This window comes from Cariama cristata, unplaced genomic scaffold (assembly GCF_000690535.1).
Source record: "Cariama cristata isolate BGI_N322 unplaced genomic scaffold, ASM69053v1 scaffold2512, whole genome shotgun sequence".
In the NCBI taxonomy this organism is placed as follows: domain Eukaryota; kingdom Metazoa; phylum Chordata; class Aves; order Cariamiformes; family Cariamidae; genus Cariama; species Cariama cristata.
The window spans coordinates 139,868-165,073 of record NW_009604392.1 but is presented as its reverse complement, the minus strand read 5'-3'; the positions used below and the strand labels follow the sequence as shown (position 1 = coordinate 165,073).

Genomic DNA, 25,206 nt, shown 5'->3' with positions numbered 1-25,206 from the left:
TATTTCTTGTTTCTTCTTGAAAAAAAAAATCTTATTTCAGAGAAAACATGCAGGGTTCATAAAATAACCTTCTGTGATTGGGTCTGGGCCATGCAACAGGTAAATAAATGACTTGTTTGAGAGTAGAAGGTTTAAAAGACCAAAAGCTGTGGTATATTTAAATTATTTCTTCCCAAAAAAAGTACTGCAAGCAGAAACACTCAAAAGTGCTGAAAAATAGATGAATCTGTATAACTCCTTAATTATTGAACTAATTTTTAATAATTAACTAAGCTCAGACTGGAAAAAAAAACACATCTTGAGATCTAGAGCAGAAGTGCCTTTATGTTAAAGGGACAGGACAGAGCCTTTAGACTCAAAATGTTATTGCAGGCAAAGCAAGAGTTGAACATTTTACTAAATGACTTGACAGGAAGACCCTTAAATACTGAGAAGACCACAACTCTGTTACCGAATAGCAACTTAGAAATGCAAGAGACTTGAAAGCAAATTCCAAAGTGAATTAATCACAAATTGTACCGTAAGGAACATTTTGGCACCAGGACCCTGGTTTAGGCATCCTGTTGGAAGCATGATGTGAAGATGCAGTCTTGTATAAACATGGCAAAATTATTAAGAACAAGGCAATTCTGGTGCGTACAATGCCACTCTCTTTCCTATTTCAAGTAGAAAAGAAGAAAAATAGTATAAATTTAATTTCTTAAAACTCCTACCGCAAAATACTTCATAAATCTATGTAGGATGCTATATGACTTCACTAACTGATTTCACCTAGTCCTAAGTAGTTCAACCAGAGATGAGAATTTGACCTTTACAGAAATGTCTCAGAATCACACCAAAATTCAGCAAAGTCAGCAAGGTATGTCAGGGTATACTTATCTCCAGGGTTACAAGAAAGTCTGCCTACAATAAGCGAAGTGTGGATTCTATCTGAGTGTTGTAGGTTTAGATAGATTAGGTCATTATTTACAATCCTTCACTCACAAAAGATAGCAATATCATTTCCTCTTCCAGGAGTACATTGGGTGACTCAGTGGGTGTTGAAAATCTAAACTGGGTGTTGGATAGCTATCTCTGACCACTCAGCTTTGAAAGCAAAAGCTGCGACAACTGGAAACGCTGAAATAGAGGATTTTGAAAAAAATGACTACAGGGTAGGGAGAGGCAGCTGTAAGCTAATTAATTAGGAGACAAGTCCTATAGTCAATGGGAAAAATAGGCTCCTGAGGAGTGTACACATTCTGAAACACCTTCTGGAGGAGCTTCTCTGTCCCACCACAGGCACAGGAGAGTTGTCTCCTAATTCAGGGAATTTGGATTGCCCCAAAGTGACTCAGAAGCAATTTGGTGGCCAAGGAACCTTGGAAACTCCAGCTGCCCTGACCAGTGGCTGCCCCCCCCAAGGCTGCAAGTTTCCTCGGACCTGAAAGGACACATAGGCCTGTGCTCCCCTGATCACTGATTCTCTCCTCTCGTTTATAACTCTAAGCACACATCCAAATTTTCTGCAAGCCTCTCAGCACTCCAGAGCAGAAAGGGAGAGAAGGAGAGACAAAAAAGCAGTGGCATTGATCTCAACTGAGAAAGGCTGCTCCAGATCCCGCTCCTCATCCTAGTGGGAAAATTTGCTTCAGACAAAACACCTCCTTTAAAGTTTCTGTTAAAGTGTTCATTTTACCCATTCCTTGTACAATTATGAAAAAAACTCTTACCCACTGCCTTAAAATGTCTTCCAGCTTCCACCAGAAGAGAAACTTGGATTAACATCAGTCACCAAAGGAGGTGCATAGTTTGTAATCTATTATTTGTATTAAAGTAAGACCCACCATGCTAGATACTCTGCACATGCTGATAGCCAGGGCCAGACCTCACGGGAATCTCTCTGCTGGATCTAGACAAGTCCTACTTCGGCGCTCATTGACTTGAGGAGCCTATGGCCAGGTGCTTCACTCCATACAAACACAGCTGAGGCCCCTGCAAGATAAAGTTATTGATTTCATTGTACACAAATGAAGGTGTGGAGGAGATGAAGAAGGGTTAAAAGTGGCTTGTTCGGGGTTACACAAGCATCTGGGATAAAGCTGGGAAGTGAGTTTCCTCTGAGCCAGCCCGGTTTCTCAAAAAGGAAGCCTCCTATTCCAGCTAGGAATAATCTAACACATCTAAGAACCAACACTTAAACTCTAGTTAGCATTCTTGGTCACTCCTCACTGTTCAGATATTAGCTCCAGAGTCAGGTGGCTGAATTGCATCTATGTGAGTGCCTGGTACCATTTTACAAAAAAAGGGAAACTGAGTCAGTTCAAACAGATAAACTGAAAAGTGGCTAATTTGCCCTGGTCTGAGAAGCAGATCAAAACCAAAAAAGGAGGTCATAGCCCCTGAGTCACCTTCTACTCTCTGCCAGGACACCACGGTCTTTCTCCCAAAAGTTATTTAAACGTTTTAAACAATTTTCCTTTTCTGGTGTGGGACAGCAGGCTTTGAACCCTTCTCCTCTGACTTCACAGGGCCAGCAACCTGCTGCATCTCACTTTCACTCTTATTTACCACAAATTAATTAACTTGGGTTATGAACACACAGCTTGTTTGTAGTGCTGACAAACTATAAAGTTCTTTTACACTTTTTGACAGTTTATTTGCACTTTAAAGTTGAAGTAATGAGATCCTTTTATACCACAAAAGGAATTTACAAGAACTGCAGGGCTCAGACACACAATCTACTTACTGCCACTATACAAGTTATACTGCAGATAATCTGTCAATCTGTTGCAGCTACATTGTAAATCTTTAGTGTAAATGACAATAAGATCTTTCAACTCCCATGAACAAAACAAAAAGAAACAAGCAGTTTACATTCCCCAGAAAGCAAAGAATTTTGCAAGAGACAGAGTTAAAAATATAATTCAATAGATTACAGTTATGATTTTAAAAAAAAAAAAAAAAAAAAAAAAGAAAAAAACCACCACCATATAGTCTCCGGAAATAAAACACAACACAATTTACTGCAGCATTTCAGGTGTCAGACTGCCTAAGGAATCCAGCTTCCTCTCCACTGTCATAATCCCTTACTATTCCCTTTTCCCTATCCAAATTGCACTGCCTACTCAAACTTAGCTTGGCCATTCTTAAAATTTCCAAATGTCAAAGTGATAAATGGCAATACAGCCATTGGAAACGGGTGCTTCAGAAAAGAGATTCTTTTAAAAAATATATTTTTAGATCCAGGACAGAGACTTTTTACTGCTGCTGCTTCAGCTAATAAAACACACTATAAAAATAATAATGTATAACATTCCTTAAGTTAAAAGGAACAGAAAAATCTTTTCCAGAAATCCTCCTTAATCAGGGTAGCACACAGCTGTGCTGCTACAGCTCTTTATGGTCAAATGGACCCTAAAGTCCCAGATCCTTAATTAAGGACCTGGAAAAATTCCTTCATGAACTTGGATCTGATGGAGACTTTTAAAATACAATTTCACTGCTACCTCAACTCTTGTAGCGACTGGTCCAGTCACTGGCCATAAAATGTTTCCTTAATCAGAAAAGGAAGAATGACAGCTGCTTCTCTACGTTTTCATATGTGACAAAAAACGTCCTCCTGAACCGTGAGCCCTCTGAACTTGACTGTTTCCAGCTTACTTTTGCTCTCTATTAATTCCAGTCCTAGGTATATTCCCTAAGCATTTGCACAATGTTTCTAGCTTGTTTTGCGATGAGAGGAGTTTGGTTTGTTTTTTTTCCTGCTATGCATCTTAGAAAGACAGGGATGTCTCTGCCTGAAACTGGGAGATGTCTTCCCACCCCCGTACGGTCCTGCAGGACAAACTGCCGTGTGTGGGCAGCTCCTGGGGAGATGCAGGCAGCTCTCCTGCTACTTCCAGTCACAGCCAGTGCAGAAAGCTTTTCATTCATGCTCTGAGGTAAAATAGGAGGTCCTTTCTAATTTGTAACTAACTGCTCGTTAACCCTTAGGACACCCAAGAGTTTATCAGCTTTTTGACTGTTGCACAGGCAAGCTGCAGCAGTCTCGGTGCTGGGCGGTCAGGATCACACTGGGTACTTTAGACTGGGTTTGAGCGTGGGCTCAAACCATAGCTTGTCTGATGTCCCCATCGTGTGGGATCAAACGCAGCATCAGGCAGAAGCTTTACACAAGCAATGGGCAGACTGAAGACAGGAAATTTGGACCTAGTCAGTCCCCTCATGTAGGTCCCTATGCACGAAGCCATCATGTGCCATCTCACTTGTGGCACTTTCATGTGCTTGGCTCTGGGTAGAGGTCCTTCATGGAGAGGGTCTGATGCTGCATACCCCCAGGGCAGGGGATTGGGGTGCTGCTCTAGGCCCTGCTTGCCACTGCAACATCAGGACTTGCAAGGTTTTCTAGCAGTTATTTTCCGTTCGAGCACTGTGAATGTAGAGATGAGTCACAGCTCAGATTTTTAACATCACCTTTTAACCTGCTTGGCAGCCCTCTCATCCAAGGCTCAACATAGACACAGCTTCAGTATCTCTCTGACTTCTTCCACCTCTCATGTGAAATAGGGGCGATGCTTCCCCATTATAAATGGGTTCTGGAGGATGAAATCCAAGACTACAACTACCCAGATGTGATTTCACTCCAAATTCAAATGAGGCCAAACCTTTGACATCTTCCACAGAATCAAAATTACACAAAAAAATTATTTTGGAACCGTTACACATTTTTGACTAGTGTCACTTTGGGGGTTTAGGGATTTTGATTTTTATTCTGTAAAAACATTGCATTTCACTAGTGTAGAAATGTTGATGTGAAACAGATATAATATAAAAACCAATACTATGAAAGTTTAGGTAAAAGCAAAACGACATTATTAAACATCTTTTCCCTCTCCCAGTGGGGAAAAAAAATCTGACATCATCCAAACAAGAGGACAAAGTGAATAATTTTTATTTTCTCCAGTACGAAATATCCTTGAAAGCAACCTAGTCCTGCCGAATGTTTCCCTTTTGTGAAACTACAGTTTTCACCTAAAGCATTTCCACCTAGATATTTTTGAACAGCATTCTCAAGAAGGCAAGGAGTATGTTACTGAAGATGGGAAGGGCTATGTTATTAAACAGGTCTATGGCAACTCTCATTGTTGCTCTTTTCTGACACATTACATCACAGAAAAAGTACCTTCCTAGTATGCTGTCCCATAAATGCAAACATTTCCAAGCATTTCCTTTAATCAGAGTTTACCCAGTCACTTTGTTAAGTCACATCAGTTCAGAAAGGAAGGAGAAAGATTTTCCCAGCTCCTGCAATGCCTTTGCATAAACCGGCGAGCCTGACACAAAACCCACGCACCACGCCTGAAAAGAGCTCACAACCAAAGGTGCCGTGCAAGGAAAACCTCTTTCGACTGACACCGGGAACAAACAGCTTCAAACACAGCAGTCAACTACTGCGTGGTCCCGTCGCGATCTGCACACAGCTGTTAACATTTTGCATTATTGCCAGTTAATCTCACGCACTGCCACAGAACGAGATGGGGAATGTCTGCTACAGGAGTGGGTACACGGGACAGCATGACCGTTTAAATGCTAAGATTAGTTTGCTACATCCCCGACACATGATGAAAGGGAATTAGGCACGTGGGAAAAGTGAAGATGAGCCCAAACGGAGGGTCCCTGCCTGGTTCAGCCTGCAACCTTGCAAAAACCCAGATCTGGGTTCAGGCTTCTCAGCTTGTCAAACTTTGCAGGCTTTCTCCCATCTGGGGTGGAAATTCACCCTGATTTTGTTGTTAGTTACTTCTCGTCCTCCAGCCAATCTCACAGTTGCAGTTGGGGCCAGAATTGGAAGGGGTATTTCAATATTGTATTCAAAGGTTTAAAAGAGACAATTATTTCATCCCACAAAAAGCCTCCACATTTGCCGTAACCCACAGACCTCCCCCCTGCCAAGAAGCTCAAGCTAATATACTAGCTATAGTCTGTATATGTAATATTCTGTATTAACGTGCATCTCTCAGTCCCCTTCACATCACATGTTTTCTTTGTTAAGATAGGCACCGAAATACAGACCAACTGATTTAAGTTTAAATCAAAGATGATAGATACATTTCTGTCAGAAAGAAGGGCAAGCTATGAAAGACACAGCAGCTTTCCCTGAACCCAGCTCTCTGGTTATTTCCCCTTCCATCTGCTAGGTCTTTAAAATCTAATGGTCATCTTATATTTGTAAATAAGAAAGTGAACGAACAAGTCATTGTACATTAGTTACTCCATGGGAAGTGCCTAAGTGCAGTTTCTTACCCCCAGTGAACGCAAAGGGATTCAAGGCAGCTTAGCCTTCTGTTCAAGAGCCATCTGCTTCAATGCATCATGTTAAAGTCAAGGTCTTGAAAGGAAAAATGCTGTCACGGAAGGCAAAAAGCCTCCTGCAACCACCACACAGAATAAATAGCATCTAAGGAAAACCAAACTATGGAAGCAACCCCAGAAAGGGAAAAAGGATCTGAACTCACGGTGTGACAGAGGTGTGCAAATCAATGGCTTCAGTTAGTGGAAATAACATGTATATAATGGATGAACATTCCAGTAATGTAAAAAAGCACATCTTATCTCTTGCAGATCTCTGCACTCTATCTTGAATCCCCCTGCTACAGTTTTTTTTTTTTCTTTTTTTTTTCCCCCTGGGAAAGTTTTCTTTTTAATATGTGAGTAAAGCAGAACAAATTCTCTCATGTTGTCTATGATCTCTTAATCTCAAACTCAGCACAGATACATAATACTGCTTAATGGAGGAAAAGCAAGAAGCATTTGATTAAACGTTTGATCTCTTGAGGAATGCACAGGCTCAGTAGAGCGCAGTGCACAGCTCACAAATATATTGTGGTTTATTATTGATTAAAAGTTATTAAAATTAATAATTGGTTCAACTGATAAAAAATACTTTTTTTCTGAGCTAACTCTGAAAATGTATAAGATTGTTTTGGTTGCAGAGAAGTCTGGGACAAAAGAAGTGCAGAATTGCCTCTATAATGTCCTATTAATGTAAACTTTACAAGGGCATGGGGTGATAGGACGAGGGGCAATGGCTTTAAACTGGAAAAGGGAAGATTTAGATGAGATACGAGGAAGAAATCCTCCCCAGTGAGGGTGGTGAGGTCGTGGCACAGGTTGCCCAGAGAAGCTGTGGTTGCCCCAGCCCTGGAAGTACTCAAGGCCAGGTTGGATGGGGCTGTGAGCAACCTGGTCTGGTGGAAGGTGTCCCTGCCCATGGCAGGGGGGCTGGAATGAGATGGTCTTTAAGGTCCCTTCCAGCCCAAACCGTTCTATGATTCTATGACTCTGCAATTTTCCACAGTCAGCATCCATTGCAAGGGCCAGGACACTCTTTGCAGCAGGACTATGCATGACTTCAGAGGACTGAAATGATCACTGACACCTCTGTTTCACTCATGCTGATTATAAATAGGTACGGCATTAAACCAAAACTCTCTGGACATTGTTTTTTCTTTACCACACAGTTTCACAGCCCGGACAAAGTGAGTGTACCATGCTATTAAATCTAAAGCGTAGTGCCTTCCATCTAGTTGGAGAGCTATATATTATTAGCCAAAATGCAGGGATCAGACTCATATGTTCATGCCCCATATCTTCACAGTGCTGGCACTGACAAAATTTCAGCTAAATACACAGCAAAAGCACTGGTTTTCTTTTGGGAAGAGGCACAGACTGTTTCGAGGGAACACAATGGAACAATGAGCTCATCTACACAGGACTGCTAAAAATGGAACAGAATGGAAAAGGCCTTTAAAATTTTTCCACCAATGGTAATAAGAGTGTTGGGACCACAAATTTAGGCTGTCGCAAAGAAAGGGTAGGTGTCCTCGGCTACTGATGCAGCATCTCCACTTACGTTGCCTCCGCACCCAGTCCCTGCTCTCCGCTCAGCATCTGCTGATGTCTCCGATCCCGTTTCCCTGGGAAGGACAAAGGCCCAAGAACAACCAAGGCCACCATGCTAAACTTCTCTCCTGAAGCTTGTCAGGAGAGTTTCTCAGGGAATAAAGTACGATTGGAGCTGGAGACAGTGATAAATTTCCCTTCTGAACAATCAATAAAATTCTCTCAGCCCCGCTCAGGCCCCTACTGCGGATGCAAGGGCCATAATTACATTGTCAAAAAGTCGAGTTGCCCTGGCTGACTGAAACCCCCTTTAAAACTGATGTGTGATTGACAGGCAGTTTATGGGTGGCACGCTCTGACTGGCAGGGGAGTTGGCTAAAGCCAAAGGCAAGAGTGAAATTTCCCAGTCTGCTACAACCACCGGAGCAAAGGACTGCCACTCACGAGGGGATTGTGGGAAACCCTTAGTCATATTAACATATCAAAGTGAGGAGCTGACAGCGCTTACTAAACAACCTGAACTCAACCATGGCTGCAGAGCGTCCCTCAAACTCCCCAGTCTGAAAGAGAAAAGGAATGAAAACGCGCTCAGCCCTGTCTTCACCACGACAGCTAAGAATTTGGAAGCCTGCTTATTTAATGATTTTGATCCGAGATAACGTATATATGTGTGTATATATATGTATCTCACAAATGTATATTGCTAGGCATGTCACCCTTTTTCATATGTATATGAAAGAGGCTGTCATGCTCAACAATTTGTTCTATACTACAGGCCAGACTGGTACTAAATTGGAGACAGAACAGCGTATTTCTATTTCATGTAAGCGATATGAACCCAGCAAAGGAACACACTCTTGTGAGTTGTTCTCTAACAGGCTTCTGCTGCTTCAGTGCCAAATTGCAGATTACATGGTTTGAACAAACCTTAACTGCAGCCATAGACAGGGACTGTGTGTAGTGCAGAGCTTCAAAGTGACTCCATAGCTTTTCTGGATTTCTTGAATAAGAGATTGAGAAGAATTCTTGAATGAGAATTGATAAGAAATTGAAACCAAATGATTTTTCCACTAACAAGCCAAGCCACGCCACTTTTGGCTCCATGTATCTCCATCCAGGTAATGCTTGGGTTAAAGACCTCACCTTCTCAGTTACCTCAAGAATGAAGAATTACTGACAATTACGGCACTGATTAAAATACATGAAATATCAGTGAGAAATGCCTTGAGGGTACTGACATGGACACCTGGGTTTACTTCCCTCCATCATATTGTCAAGGTAACACTGTAAAACGTACTTCTGTCCTGTTTGCCTCTATAATTTTATGGGTTATCCATGAGGATGGAGTCAAAAGCCAGTGATGATACAGGCTCAGAACAGAAAGAAGAAGCAGCACGGGAGCCACAGCTGCAAGGAGATGCTACTGGCTTTTCCTACATTGCTGGAAAAGTAAACTGTATAAAGAAGACAAAGCTTTTGTTATAAAGTGCTGACAATTTAAGGACAAGATCATGACTTACAGGGGTCAAACCAAGAATGGAAGGATACTTTAAAGCAGCAGGAGAAGACACAGGAAGCAAAGTAGTAAAAGCTGTTATCAGGCAAATTCAAATCAGACATTTTAATATTTTTCTTTTAAAAAAAATAAAATAAGAACATGGATGATTAACCAAATTAATCCCCTGGAACAAGTCTCTACAGAAAATTCTGGCTTCCGTTTCCCTTGATGTCCTCAAAGACCAAGCCTTTCTGGAAGGCATGCTTTAATCTAATGTGAGTTACTGAACTCAAGGCTGGGATAACGGTGTGAAACTCAATGGCCAGTAACGGACAGTCAATTCAGCCTAGATGATCTAACAGCACTTCTTCACAGAACCCCCCTAGGAAATGGGATAGAAACTCTCTGCTCTTCTGCAAATTTCAGTTTACTGAAATTATTAAAGCCGCTTGCAAGCACTAAACAATTTAGGCTCTCTGTATCTTGACAAAGTGGTCCAGAGCACCTGACGTGGTGTTCGGGAGGAGTGCAGCCCACCTCCCTTGCCACTGCCAGGAGCACCTTCCCCAGCCTCTGCTGATATCTCCTGATTCAGAAAAGCATCTGTTCACTGACCCCCTCCAACAACTGCCCTCTCCCGACCTTGCGCGGTTCCTGTGAACTGACAGGATTACTGCACAGCGGTACAGCTCGCTCCTTGTCTGTGCTCACATGGTACCCCTTGGTGTCTGACATCATTTCTGACTGAGAGCCATACGTGTCAGTGATGCTCAGATAGCAACATTTCTGCCTGTAGGCCAGGAGGGTGTAAGTTCAAGCCCTGCTGGAGGATATGAACGCCTACCAATATGAAGGTTGACACACGAGAACATAGGGAGGGAGATGAGGCATTCAGATATGTTGGCTTTTTTTTTTTTTCTCCTCTATGACACATCCTGCCTTTAAAAACAGACCCTTAGTTAAGAGCCTAACATGCATGCATTGCACTAATATTCTGATTCACGCTGAGTTTGGACCTGAATTCCATATCCACTCTACTGCACCAAGAAATGGCCATTTTATACCTGTTTCATAGCCTTCCAAAAAAGCTCTGTATGTAAGTTATTTTATGCCACAACATGTGCAAACATACAGCCATTTTCTGTATTTTAGATCCTTTGTCTCTTCTGCTTGGTAGGAATGTAAAGCTCTGGCCCTGGAGGACTTCCTTTGAGATGAAGGTCCAGAGGTTAGAGCAGAGGAGTGGGCACCTAGGACTGAAATTCTTGGCATTGCCACAGTTCTTCTGCATGGCCGTGGACTTGTCATTTATGACAACAACCTGTGCTAAGCAGGTGCAGCTGTGCGGGCCACCAGCAAAACAGAGAGATGCCAGCTGTGCTCCTAACGCTAGAGACAGACCACTGTCATTGGGATGCCAGCACAGCAAGGAGAGATGGAGAAGGAGGGGAAAACACACTGCCAGGAGCATTTTGCTGGTGCTTTGAGAAGTATCATCCCCAATCCAGCTGGTACAGGCTACTAACTGCAGCATGCTTGGCATTGGCCTCACCATGGGACCTACCTGGCAGACTACCCTCTCTTGGAAATCCCAAGAGCCATACCCGCTTTGGGGAGGAAACTTCCTAGTTGTTATGGAGAGAGATGAGGGGAGGATACCCCACTCTAGTAGCAGAGAAAACCCACAGGATTCACCGCAGGGATCTGAGGTCCAGTTTCCAAGGGGCAGAGACTTTCACTGTGGACAGACATGCACAAATTCAAACATCTTCTAGGCCCCTAAATGACTGCCAGGGTTTCATAATTACTTTATACCATCCTTCTTCTTCTTGGAGTCCTGATTTTCAAAAATGATTCAGCTCCCAGTATGGGAGTTTTTATGGAGATACAGCACTGAGCTTTTGTGCATAAGATACTGCAGAAATAGGAGTCTGATGATGAAAGCAAAGATATCAAGTTCTGGCCCAAAAACCTGATTTCAACAAACACTATCTGCAATTAGAAATCCAAGTTCATGATGAAAGTTGTTTCTTTTTTTTTTTTTTTCCTTGAAAAAGTCTTTTGCTTTGTTTTGTTTTCTTTTATTCATTTGTGCTTTGCTTTTGAAGAGAAGAAAAAATGTACTCACCATGAATGGAAAGGGTCCCATTCCTCACTGCCAGGAACTTGACCCCATATGGAAATAATGGTGGAGAATGGTGGCTTCCATAGAGATAGATGTGTGCTTTGTGATGGAAAGGGGCCTCTGGGGATCCCACCCGGAGCTCTCCTCCATCAGATACCAGAATGTAATGAGCATGTAGTTCTACAGGTCCTGGACCAGTGAACAAGAGTTTGCCACCTGAAGACAACAGAAGAGCAAAACACAACCATAGATCTAACTGCCATTCATTACCTCACAGTCAAAGGAACTGTAACAGATGGGTAAACAAATGGTTCTGCAATAAAATTACGAGATTAAGAGTAAAATATTCCTGCATCCTGCAAAATTTCTACCTTGCCCTGTACTTCTCCCTAGGGGTTTATCACGACTTTACAGACCTTATTAATTCAATCCATTTTTCAATGCTGCCACAGGCTGCCTTTCCAGACTTGAGCAAGGTCATTCAGCCTGGGCAAACATCTAAGTGTCTCCAATTCCAGTGCAAGGGAGGTGGGTTTGGAAAACGCCAGTTTTAACCTGCTCACTTTTTCAATGTTAAAAAGGGATATTACTACTTAATTTGTACGTTACTTTTCAGATTACAAACTGCTTGTGACAGGGAGAGAGGAAGGGAAAACAGCTTTGGAACATAAGAACTGGCAACTTGTTTAGATCAGCGGTTAATTTAATCCTGCATGCTCTTCCAGCTGCTGTTCAAAACCAGATGCTTCCAAATACAGTGTAAGAAACTTCCCCCTGTTAGCTGGATGTGAGATGATCTCCCCATCCCATGAAAACCTCATTTTAATCCCTAGAGATTAGCTTCACCTCAGAGCATAAGGTTTCATCTCCTTGCCAACATTTTCCTTTTACCATCTATTAGTATAACTGGATAAGATTTGTCAGTGATATAGATCTGATCCTTCAAATCTTTCTAATATTTAGTCTCAATGACTTCTTGAAGCAATGAATTCTGTGGTCTAAGTACATAGTGCATGAAAAGACATTTTCATCCCTTGGTTTTGACTCATTCTCTTCAGTTCTGACAAATGCCTTCTTTGTTTTTGCCTTGTGCGAACTGGCGATCCAAGCCTGTCATGTCAGGATGGTTTACTCTTTTGTCTCCTTTGATATTTCCTCTCCTATGAAGGACACTGTCGTTATCTTTACAACGTATTTGGGCAGAGTGGACTCTCAGACATCTGATCATTCTGCACAGGGCATATGTCTTCCTATGCCTAGCCATGCTTCTCAGGAGCTAGTAGGGGATACCTCAAAGCCTGGCAATCTCAGACCTCTTTATAAAGGATCTATCACCCTCCCAACATTTCCCTTCATGCGAAGTAGCTAATAACTGTGCCATCTCATACCACGGTCAGCTTTCTAATGGTGTTAGCAGTTTTTGATGGTGACCTCTATACCTACCGAACAGTTGGCCTTCCTTCCCCACAAGATACTGCCAATCCTTAGCAAGAAGGATAAAGGAGATTAGACCTTTGCTTTAATTTCAGTATTGAGACAAAAAAGGAGAGAAGAAGTTTTAATATAAAAAAACAGATTAAAAACTACCTTGATCATTGCTTGCCTTTGATCCAGTCCTGCTGCTCTTAGTGATAAGGGAGATGCATAGCACTCTTGTGCCTTTCCCACTCAGGTGCATCCACTCCTACTAAACACATTCTGCTTATCCTGATCTCGTCATTTATTCTTGCATTGAGGGGCTTTCATTGTTTCATTGATTTCTTAGTCTTATAGCAAAGTTTTATAACCTAGTTCTAATTTCTTAGGCTTACAACAAAGCTATATTTGAATAAGGACTACCCATTAAATATTATCTTTCCATGTTTCAGTAGATTCCACATTGGTTTTTACAGTATATACTTAAATAGACGAAAGAGATAAATCTCACATTTTCTTGCTTATAACCACTGGGAACCATAAGATTGCTCCCACAAACACCAACTCCCTCTGTGTAAATTGTTTTTCCTAGACATGCTTTTCTATATACAAATGTATTTCTGTTAAGCTTGCTATACAGTGTTTTTACAAATTATACTGAACACACTGTGATAAAACACAAATTTCAGCTTGTTTCACGCAACACAACAGAAGATATCTGTTATTCTGAGATGCATCTGAATCTTCTAGAAAAATGAAATGTTCTTAACACAAAACATGCTATGCTGAAATTGGGATAATACTTGAAATTATATTCATTTGCAGACTGAAGGGACCATTAGATCATATTGCATGATGATCTGTGCACAACTTGCTATTGAAAAACTGGAGGAAATCAAGTCATCTGTGTTTGCTGCACACCTCTGGAAAGGCAGACAATCAATTAAGTGACTTGGGGACATCACTCTACCATTTTCTATGATCATCTTTTCCAACAGCTGATTTCTCTTCCTGTTCACAATTTATGCTTTATTTCCAATCATAACTTGTCAAGGCTGAGCTTTTCAGACAGTGGTTCTGTTTATACCTTCCTGCATTGCACTGCAGAGAGGTGTAGAAAACAGCATTTTCTTTGAAAGCACTTACAGGTAAAACAAAATCTCAGCCCTCCGTCAGGCTGGTTGATAAGGCTTTTTAAGACTCTCTCTGCAAGGAATTGTCTCCAATTCATGGAGCAGTGCATCCTGTCCCACAACCCAGTGCTCCTTCTGAAACTGGAAAGCCAGGCCTCCTAATCCTTCTGTTCCTTTAATGTTCTTTATGCTGTCTATAGAGGCAAAACTAGCTTATCCCCACACTCTGCCTCTTGCTTTTCTGAGTAAAAATTATACTACCTCCTTTTGCCTTTTCATTACACTGAGAGATCAGGTGGGCATCCTTGGGCCATGCTGACTTCTGATCCTTTTCATGATCATGGCTTTATCTGACAAAGTCCCTTATTGTGTAACCATGACTTTCATCCCTAATTGCTCTCTGCCCAGCTCTCTTCTCAGCTGTGTAAATCTGCGTTTGGTTTGAATGACATTCACAAAATGTGATCACTGATGGTTCTCCATTTACTTTCAGGTCATCGATGACGTGCAGCAGTATCCAAGTAGGCATGAAAATGGATCCCCACTAACCATTTACTTTCTGAGTTGGTACATTTCATGTTTGCTAGCTGCCATGAGATCTTGGCAGGTGATCCTCAGTTAGTCATCACGCTATCACATGTTTTACAGCGTTAACTTTATCAAACTAACTCGTAATTTTCTTAGAAAATGAACGAAAGTTTTCTGCCTTTTCTGCCATAAAATTTCTGTCTTGTCATTCAGTATATTCCTATAGTTAGTAATTTATGGATTCAATCACCTGTAACATTTAACTTTGTCCAGTTTTCTCTTTTGACTTGTGGTTGATATCAGACTAAGTAGCCAATATTTTTTTCCTTTTACCTGCCTGGATCCTGACACAACATCAGAACTTCTACAGTCCTCTGTAATTTCCCAGGTACTCTGAAATTAATATCTGTGGGCCACAGAATGCCTCTTCCAGCAGTTTTAAAGCTCTTGAATGAGACTGAATCTGTCGATTTAAGAACGTGCATTCCTGAAAGATATTATTTAATATCTTCATTATATTAAGAATCTATAGTAATAAATGACTGCTGGTCCGTCTTCCTCTTGTGATATAATTTGCCATCTTGTTCTTTCTCATACTAAGAACAGAAATATTTGTTAAAAACATTTGCCTTATAGCAGCAGTGTTAATAATATTATCACCACAATCTCAAAATGGAACTGTAAATCACTGTGATTTATTTTATTCCTAATGTAAAAAAACCCATATCTTCCCCAAGGTCTTTATTGACTTCCTATGCTCTGTTCCCAGTGAAATATAGTAATTTCTGTTTCCACTTCTCTTCATACAATTTTTAATGAGTATTCTAATTGCTGCCATGCTGTACCACTGAACCAAGAAGGCTGGTAACTAAAGTTGACCTAACTTTTGATCGCAAAATCATAGTTCTGCCTCAAACAACATCCCCAAAAGTTTTGCCAAGGTTCAGACACATTTTATCCACCATAAATTTTCAAGCTGTCTACAACACAGGTTAGAAATATTAAATTCCTCGCACAAACCTTTCTGTCCCCTCCCCATGGGATGACAGGGATGGGGGAAAGAGAAAACAGAGTATAAAAAGAAAAGTCCAACTGCTGAAGATAGAAGAAGAGCAGCATCATGGAAAAGAAAAGCATTAGCAGGGATTCATTTAACCATTTACCAAATCTAAATGTAAAACAAACTCTAGCCAAACTTACAAATACTTATGTCAAAAAATTGCATATTGTCCCTTTAACCCTCAGCTCTCTGTATCTCTGTGTTTTTCATTGGGTCAGAATAAATATACAGCTGCTGCTTTACAAGATTGTCTTCCCCTTTTTCTAAAAGAAAATAAAAGTTACGTTTCCTTCTTTTATTGCACTTGACCTCTTCTCTGAAAGCAGAAAGCAAGAATATTGCTCAACTGAGCCTTTGGCTGTGACCCTCAAATTGTTTGTTATGGCTGCACAGGAAAGCAAAATCCTACATATGACCTTGAGGGTGATTTTATAAAAATCAATCAACTACTGTTATGATGGCCTCTCCACCAAGCAAAATAAATACAATTAAACCCATAATCACTTCTGTACAGTAATGTGCAAATTCAATGGGTCTCTTTAGGTGGAGTGAGGGAGAGTGGGGAAAAATATGTTGAAGCTATTTGATACTTTGTGAGAACATCAGAAGCACCATTCTTCTCAATTAACCCAGCAATTAGCCTCCACCTCTCTGCCTGGAAAAGAAATCTTTCTTTATCTGTCAGTACCAAAAAAAAAAAAAAAGAGGCAAAAAAAAAAAAAAAAAAAAAGGAAAAGAAAGAGAGAAAAAATGGGCAACTCCATCTGTCCCACAGGAAGGTAGAAATAGCTGGATCAAATAATGAAAAAAAAAGGGGGGGAATATTAAGAAAAACAAACCTGATAATAAGGGGGGGGTTGTGATCTACTGTGTGAATAATGACAGCACCATCATGCCATTGACAGAGCTGGTTTTGTGAAAAGAGATATATCTTCTGAAGTCCTTGGGAAATAGTGGAGGGCATATTCAAAAGGAAGGGATTTGGAAAGATAATGTATTAACACTTCACTTTGTCGAGTGTCCCAGACTGGCTCACACAGTGCCACAGCCCAGGTATCCAGAACATTTACTACAGAAAGAGGCTGCACCAAACACTTCAGGGAAAAAAAGAACAAATAACAAAGGAGTAAAGAATTGTGAGGATTGCTGTGGGAAGTTTCTCCTTGCCCCTGTCAGGAAGTTGCAGACTTTCAGACGTAGCAGCTTACACCCTTTCTCAAAAAACTAATCTTTTTTTAGAAATCCTTCTAACACAGATGTTCTCATAATGCATAAAAAAGATGTCTATATTTCTCATTTAGATTGTGATTTAAAGTGGTCTAGAGATTTTCCAAACTCAGAGGGAAGCAAAGTCTCCATTCCAAAGCGCACCTTCTACATCATCCAAAAGTGCACCTTACATCATCCAAAGCGCACCTTTTATTATCATCTTTTGAGGCCACACTTTGCATTCATTGTCAATATAAAAAAATTTATTTTCTAATGAACAGCTCATTAAAGAGCTAGGACAAAAGTGATTATCACCAGATTTAATTCTGCTTCTTTACGTAAAGCTGAATAAAGTGTTAAAGCAAGCAAACTACAAGAAAGGTACTGGATAATCTCAAGAGATTTTTTTTCATCATCACTAATAAACCTCTTAGGAAAGTAACAACAGAATTCTCTTATATATCACTACTGTGTCACACGCCTCAACTAACAGAAAACCTTGTCTGCATGGAAGAGGATTTGCAGATTGAAAGGTTGTCTCCTCAACTGGACTACTCCTTCCCATCACTGTTAAGGGAAGATCTGCGCTGGTTGTGCTGTGGGCACGCCATGGCTATGCACAACTAATGTTCCCACAGCCTTCAGCTTGCTTTTGCCAGTTCCTCTCACTTGATGTTTCACATGACAAAACCACAGAATCCCCCATGAGACAAGCTTAAGCTCAAAAGTTTTATTTGTGGCAAGCATCCCTCAGTGTCAAACAGCAGGAGGTAACTGCTGGAGCTGGAATATTTTTGCTGAAACAACTGATCCTGTACAACAAGGCTGCAGTGTGCTGGCAGCCCACTCATTGCTCATTCTCTGGCTTCAAGGGTGTGCCTAGTGGGGCTTCCAAGAAGGAAAAAAAAAAAACAAACACAAAACAAAACAAAACCAAAGATCCTCCTGTGTACGGGAAGAGAAGTACAGAATTTATGAGCTTTAAATAACAACAATCAAATATTTCATGGACATGTCACCTGCAACCTCTTGACATGCTCACATGACATCCAGATGAGCCATAAAAGTTGACTGCAGGCTGGACCACTGCCGAGCAAGACACAAAAAGAAAAGAAGTTTGTTATATCAGCTCCATCCCAAAGGCTGCCCAACCCGAGTCCAAAACTCATTCTCCACCTCCCTGAGTATATTCCTCCATGTTCATAACACACAGGTACAGATCCCAAACTAGCTGTGAATTCACATGCCTGTGTATTTCCACCAGGACATCACTAAGATGCTACAAAGTTAAGCTTGTATTCCAGCATTTTGTTGGATGGAGCCCTTAATCTGTCCCTAGGCAAGGAACTAGTAGCTGCTTGAGTACTCTCAGACAGAAATTGTCTCCCAAACCCGACAAGCCTGTGTTTTCTGGCTTGCTGCGCTCACAGCCATCTGTTCAGATGGCACGTGCTCCCTTGTAAGCCGTTCAGGCTTTTCCCTTAGAGCACAGGAGATAAGCAAAGGTAATTCAGATTGGCAGCCCAGAAGATGATGCCATAGGTATGTCTCCTTCAAAGAAGTCATTCTCCTTCTTCAGCTCTTAGGTAGCTTCCAAGATACCTAGCAACACCTTTGATGCATTTGCAAGAGGAGAGTTAACCTGGTAGGGAAGAGGTGTGGTGTAGACACTCCTAGATGGCTTCCAGGTTCTGTCACATCATCTAGGATCTAATGCAGGGAGCTTCCAGGCGAGCCTTGTGAAGGTATCAGGGTAAACACCACACATAGAGGTGTGAGGAAAAAATAGGTCCTCGGGCGATTATTTCAAGTCCCCATGCAAGAGACGTGCATTAAGTGCTTCACCCTCAGCAAGGGAAGGGTGCACTGGGGAGGGCACAGGAGCACTGTTTTAGGGAGCAGCATTATGTTTCTGCTCACCTAGACCCTGCCTGGGTGACCATTACACCAGAGTGTTTCCATTTGCTATGCCCCTCCAACCACTGTTATCTAATTTCAAGATTATTTCTGCCATTTGGATTTAAAGATATTACAGATAGGGTTTACCTCCTCATGTCTAGCACTGTGGATCGGACCTTGGTCTTAGCAACAACCTGTTCCTACAGCAAAACTACCATAATGCACAGTCTGTCAAGCCATCAGAGGAAGAGGGGGTACATCAAAACTTAAGAAACCTGCGTGCAATCCTGTTACACAGTACGCTTCCTCTGTAGTTCTGGGCTCATGATACAGACTCATGCCTTTGAAGGTATTTATTTGCATTTAAAAACCTTAAGAAGACAAGAACCTCAGCTCCCAGCATGCACAGGTCGCATGACCTTAGTTCTGTAAAACATGAAAGTGTGTGAGGACAGATCTACTAATGGTACAAAGCTGCTACCGAAATGAGGGCCTGACTAGTGTTCAGGACAGGTGGAGACAGACACAGCAGATCTTTGCATCCCATGGTTAGAGGCCGCATCTGCATCCCTGAAAGGGGCACATCTTCCAGCAAGCGGAGAAGGGGACGGTGCTGCCTTGGGTCTCAGCCCCGTGTCTGGAGGAGCTGTGTGCAGTTCCTCAGCCAGGATTAGTTTCCAATGATCTACTCATCCTGCGATGCCCCAGTGGAGTTTCAAGAGCTACTGAAGTTGCAGAAAATCAATTTCATTGGCAAGCGAGAGCCTTGGGAGTCTAATATACATGCTGTAAGCCCATCCAAAACACAATGGGAAAAAGAAACCTGCAGCCTACACCCAAATACGAACCAGGGTTTGCTGCTGGGGGAAGAACTGGAAAAAAAAAATAAAATTTCTACAGTTTAAAACTCTACTTCCAGGAACGTTCAGCTCTGCAAGTTGCACTTTATTGAATAACACTGAATTCCTGCAAAAAATATACTAACAAAATAAAGAACTTATGCCTTTCATTTTTTTCCATGAAAACAGCTGGGACTTTAAGGCTCTGAGACTGTAATTATTGCAGACTTGGTACACCTCACTGTAACAACGTGGGAAAATATCACACAGTGACAGGGAGAAATAGGGCTGACTTTTCTTCCTTTTAAATCTCAATTAAAAAATACATTGGATGAAATTTCCCATTAGCTGGTACTATTTGTACATCCCATGTTCTTTCTTTAATTAAAAAACATGCTTATTGCAATACTGCCAGAATCACTTTTACGGTATTTTAATTGTAATGTCTCTGCCTGATTAAAAAAAGAAAATATGAACTAGAAACTGCCTGCAAAAAGTATCACAATGCACATCCCAAATGGGTTGATCAAAATGGCACAGAAAACACCGCTACACAAGCAGTTTCCAACTGTGCCTACTGACAAGGGATTTTAAAATGGGTTTAAGGTTTAAAATGAGTTTGCTGCCATAGACAGGAAAACAGAGGGAAAAGCTTTTTCCTTCTTTCAGCAAACTCAAATCCAGTCTTCCCCAGCAATGAGTGAAGCACTAGTTATTTGACAACTACTTATGCAGGTGTATCAGCTAATGTTCGATGCTCTTTGTTAATAGCCTAAGAAAAAAATCAAATAAAATTAATATTTGGATTTATCTCCTCCCCAGAACTACCCACAGGACTCATTCTAGCTACAGTCTGATCTGAGCATGGATTACAAGAAATTCCAAATATTGATGTATTGCTCTTGTGAAGTGGCTCAAAATCAGACAATAAGTAACAATGTCATGAGTATCTTTGGGGCTTGTCAGTTCTCTATTTTTTTTCTGGGATCTGTGGTATTTTGGAAACCGAATGCACAGTTTTTAGAGGCAGAAACCTCAGATGAAGTGATCAGACCTTTCTGAAAACCTCAGCCTGAAGTCTGACCATGGAAGAAGGACCTGGCATGCTGGTTTCAGGAGGACTGTTAAGATGCAGCAATGATACAAATGACAGGGGACAGGAAGAGCTGTGACAAGTGATAGTGAGGCTTTTCTAGAATAGGGGCCAAAGCAATCTTCTCTCTTACGCGTGGAAGGACGGCCATCTCAAAATTGCCATTGCAAAGGCAACCAGTCAGTTGGGGATCTTCAACCCCACCAGGGTATACTGGCAGTGTCATCCCAAAATTCATCCCCACGGTATTCCTGAAAGACTAAGCAGCTTTATTGGTCTCCAGACCTCTCTAGAGCACTATAAATTCAGACAAAGGCAATAGCACATGTCTGAGGTATCAACCTTTCAAACACAAAGGAGTTACTCCAGTGTAAGCTCTGTGCAAAGGAAATTTCCATCTGTCCTGGGTTATCATAAACATTTCCATACTTGTGATGTTGGGATTATAAAAATAACTGCAATCTGCTGAATATAGGGAGTTATCTACAATCTGTCTATCTTGTATCTCTTCCCCAATCAGTATTGTCTGAGCAGTTTCACAGTCTGGCTATTAAAACTTTCCACTGCCGATAACCACATGTTCATGCTCTGCTTGTTGAAGAGGCGGTAGAAACTGCTGAGCCCTCATAGCAGTGGGCAGGACTCAGCTGCCTAATCCTATTTCTCTGTTGCTTTGGCCTCCAGACCTTCTGTCCAGACAGTAAGGTCACTACCAAAACCACTATATGTATTTGGATCTATATTAATACAGCTAAAGCAGGGTCACTTTAAGGCTGCACATGAAGCTGACATCCTTGTTGTAATACTCATTAAAGAATTTCTACAACGTTGAAACCATCATAAGGAGACAACACAGGGGCAGTGTTCAAAATCCTCACGGTGTCCTAAAAAAGGGGAATTTCAAGAAATGAGCCTGTAGACATGTGTTGGGTTTGCTGGGTACAGCACCAGAAAATGGGCAGTACAGCATCTTCGCACAGGAGTGGACTTTTTTCCAACTGTAACATCTGTTTTATTTTCAGCTCGGGAGTGCACAGACAGCCTGATGCTGAGTCATGAAAGCCAAAGGGAGCAGAACTACAATTTAATCCCATTCTCCAGCTCCGACTTAGAAAAACTCTTCAGCTGGAATAGGAATGGAATGCTTCAATTGAGGCACATACCTGTACCCACCTACAGGTTGGGAGCTTATTGTCGTGCCCATTTTGCAGCTGGGGAAAGTTGTCAATTATTTGACTCAGTAGGTACTACTTTAAGCAGATCACCTAACTGTGATTCATCTTAAGATGGGTATCTGTAATACCTAGGATGAACAAGTCTTTGGTGATGTGTTTCTCTCTATCAATACAGGAGCCTAAACAACTCCCCTGAGCTGGACAACTGAAAGTAAGATAAGGTTAGGAAAGATAAATCTCAGTCTCATATCAGAATAGATCTCAGGATGTCTTGACTCCAAATCTAACAAAGGCTAAACTGCTAGTAGCATCCACGTAAGTAGAAGTGGATGCAACAAGGAAACTTCAGCAAAGATGAAGCTGAGATAAACAATTACCATGTGGGTTTCTGCTCTTAAAATGTTTGGTCTCTATGTTTGGCATATAGCAATGCAGAAAACAATACCACCTAGAATATTTTAATACTGCTTTCCTAACTGACTCTACATTATAGACCAAGCTTCTTGGAAAACATGATAAAGGGAAGAAATTATTTGAATGTCAGATAAGCCAAAGCTATAAAGATTCTGTTCCAGACTTCATTAAATTCAATCAGACCTCCGTTTGCTTCATGAATGCTCACACATCAATCAAATGTGCCTTTGAGTAGGCCCAAAGTTCAAAGGGTTTCTAACGCAATATTGTGCCCCAATTCTTCACATAGTCAGAGACTGAGCCCCAAAATCCTCATCCAGATTGCAGCCAAAAGTCTTAGAAATCTGGGGCTCTGACCTATCTCCTCTACTGTATGTCATAATCACTATGAGGTTAAGAAGAATCTTACATCACACAGATTTAGGATTTTCACTGGGGAAGAGAGGGAAGAAAATTATACTAAAACATTTCACATTTTTAACATTTCAAATTTGTACTTGATTTTTTCCTTTTTAAACAAGAACGATGCCTGTTGTAGGAATTCTTTAAAGTCTCTGAACCTAGACTGTGCAAGTTCAATCTTTTTTGGAAATGTTCTCACAATAGGGATAAACTTGCAAAGTTTTTTCTTTATAGAATGATAATTCAAAGTTAGATTAAAGTATAATTATCAAATGCATGTTTTTCGTCATCATCTCAACGAAAAATTAGTAGCTTTAACATCCTTTTGGTATAAAATCATATTTGCCAGCAAAAAAGATCCAGATCCTTAAACATAAAAACTCCTCTTTCCATTTTTCGAGCTCCATTTGAGTAAAGGCTAACACACCAGCTTAACTTTGAGCAAGCAATTTCATCAGAACAACGTATTCACTTAATACCAACCGTATGCACAACAGTTTTCACAATCAGGCCCTAATTTCCAGAAAGGAATACTTCTGGCACTGAATTACAAGTCATTTTAATCCTTACTTTGACACCCACAGAGACATACCTCCTGACACTTACGCTGAGTCTACCCCAGGGTATGTGAACCTTGCAAACCCTGTGTTTCCCCCCAAAATTGTGCTCGGTTATTTACTCTCCACCAGCCGTGCTCTAGGATCTTGGATTATTTATTACATTCAGTAGCTATGGCCTGTAGTTCTGTAACATCATTAATTTTGTAAAGGCTTTTGCAACATGCTTGTCTCAAAGATGCCAAACAAAACAGAGCTGATTATTGTTATCAGCACTGCCATTATCACTGAACGCCACTCAGGACAGCAGCACTTTCAGTAGCTGGGAGGAAGGAAAAAAAAAAAAAAGTCTTCCTACTCGTATTGCCATTATGTCTTAAAAAGCATAAACGATGCCTTCTGCATACATAATAATTAAATGCTTCCCCCGTCCCCCATCACCATCCTGCTGTATCCACTGAGAGAAGACTCAGCCTGCCCGACCAGGTGTCTCCAGAGCTGGGCAACGGAAGGGGAGATCATGGCATGAAAAACTCCAGTCCTGGAGGAACAAGAGCACTGAACCAACCCCCCACCTTCCCCCCCCCCTTCTGCAGACCTTTGAGATGCAGTAGGTTGAGGTTGGTGGTGGTGGTCCCCAGCAGCAGGGTCCGGCCTTCTTCTATCGTGACGTTATCGCCATCTCGTGGCTGGTGGCCAGCAGGCCAGCTGGAGTCCTCCTCCCAATGGCCACAGAACTGGAGGGCAAGCTGGAAAGAAAAAGACCCAGAGAAGTTCAAAGCTCACCCCTTCCCACCCTTCTGGAAGCCAGCTTGCTGACAGCATGGTGGAGGAGATACCAACACCATGCTGGCTACTTTCCCGGCGAGACCCTGGGTAGAGCGAAGGGATGGAGAGACTTTGGGTTGGAGAGGTTCTCGGCCTTTGGAAATGCCTATCACAATTTGGGGGTTGCCCCTCGTCTCCTTCTGGTCTGGGTAACCAGGGGCTTGCTGCAGGTCTGGCTGTGGAAAGTCCACAGGTTTCCTGGTGTGTGTCTCTCTCTGTCTCCTGAAAAGCAGAACTGCATCTTAATTCCTGGCAGTGTCATAAAAATAGCCTGAAGAGTTTAGAATTAAAACATCTTGCTAGATGGGTAATATTTTGCTTTACAGGCTTTTTCAAAGGCTCTCCTGCCACTCGTCCACATTTAGAGAGACATTCCTCCTTTCAAAGACCTTTTTAGCTTTCTCAGCTTATCCAGTATTATTATTGCCTCTCCTTTGAGGGCTTGCACATCAGTTCCGAATAAGCCACTGATTAACTTGAAAACAGCAAATAGACTGACTGACTCGTGACGGCAATGGTGAAATGACGACTGCCTGTTTCGAGTCATGATTCCTCCTCACCTCTAAACTTTAGGCATGCACTTTGCAGTGCAGGCTTGACCCATTTCTTGAGGAATGTGTGCATTTTTTTTGCATGGACATGTGTGCACAAGTGTGGAGATAGGCGTTCATAGCATACGCTTTTGGACTGACGTGTGAGGTAGCAAGAACAGCCTCAACTGATCTGAAGTGGGGGGTGAAACCAGACATGGAAATACTTGTGGTCCTCACTGGGTTGTGCTAATCCGAAACAGCAGTGGAAAGAATAACCTCAATATAAAAGCAATATTTACTCCATTTTCAATCAGAGCACATCATGTGCATTAAAGCTTTTGCTCTGGAGCTGCAGTTTAGGTGAATCAATAGTGGTGGTGTTATGATAGTTATTCTTTCGACAGTGCTATTGTCAATTTTAGCTTTATGTGCCTGATGTTTTATACAACATTTCCCATAGCACCTAGAGCAGTCAGATAACTATTACATGGTGACTACTGTCCTAATTATTTACACCAGGGAATGGATGTTGGCTCCCAAGCTAAACGATACAACTGGTTTATGTCTATCCTGTCTGTAGGGTATGGAGGCTGGTATTTTCTACCCTCTGACC

The 25,206-nt window shown here is 41.6% G+C and overlaps 1 protein-coding gene across 1 annotated transcript in view; it reads right to left on the bottom strand.

The window, feature by feature from the left end:
* PKHD1 (polycystic kidney and hepatic disease 1 (autosomal recessive)) overlaps positions 1–25,206 on the bottom strand; it is a gene marked incomplete at its 3' end in the record, with an annotated part of 174,336 nt that overhangs the window by 65,594 nt on the left and 83,536 nt on the right. Inside the window, exons 35-36 of the mRNA XM_009695590.1 lie at positions 23,831–23,981; positions 11,511–11,723 (exon numbers count right to left, since the gene is read on the bottom strand). Coding sequence (XP_009693892.1) covers positions 11,511–11,723; positions 23,831–23,981 — 364 coding nt within the window. The remainder of the gene's footprint in view (positions 1–11,510; positions 11,724–23,830; positions 23,982–25,206) is intronic.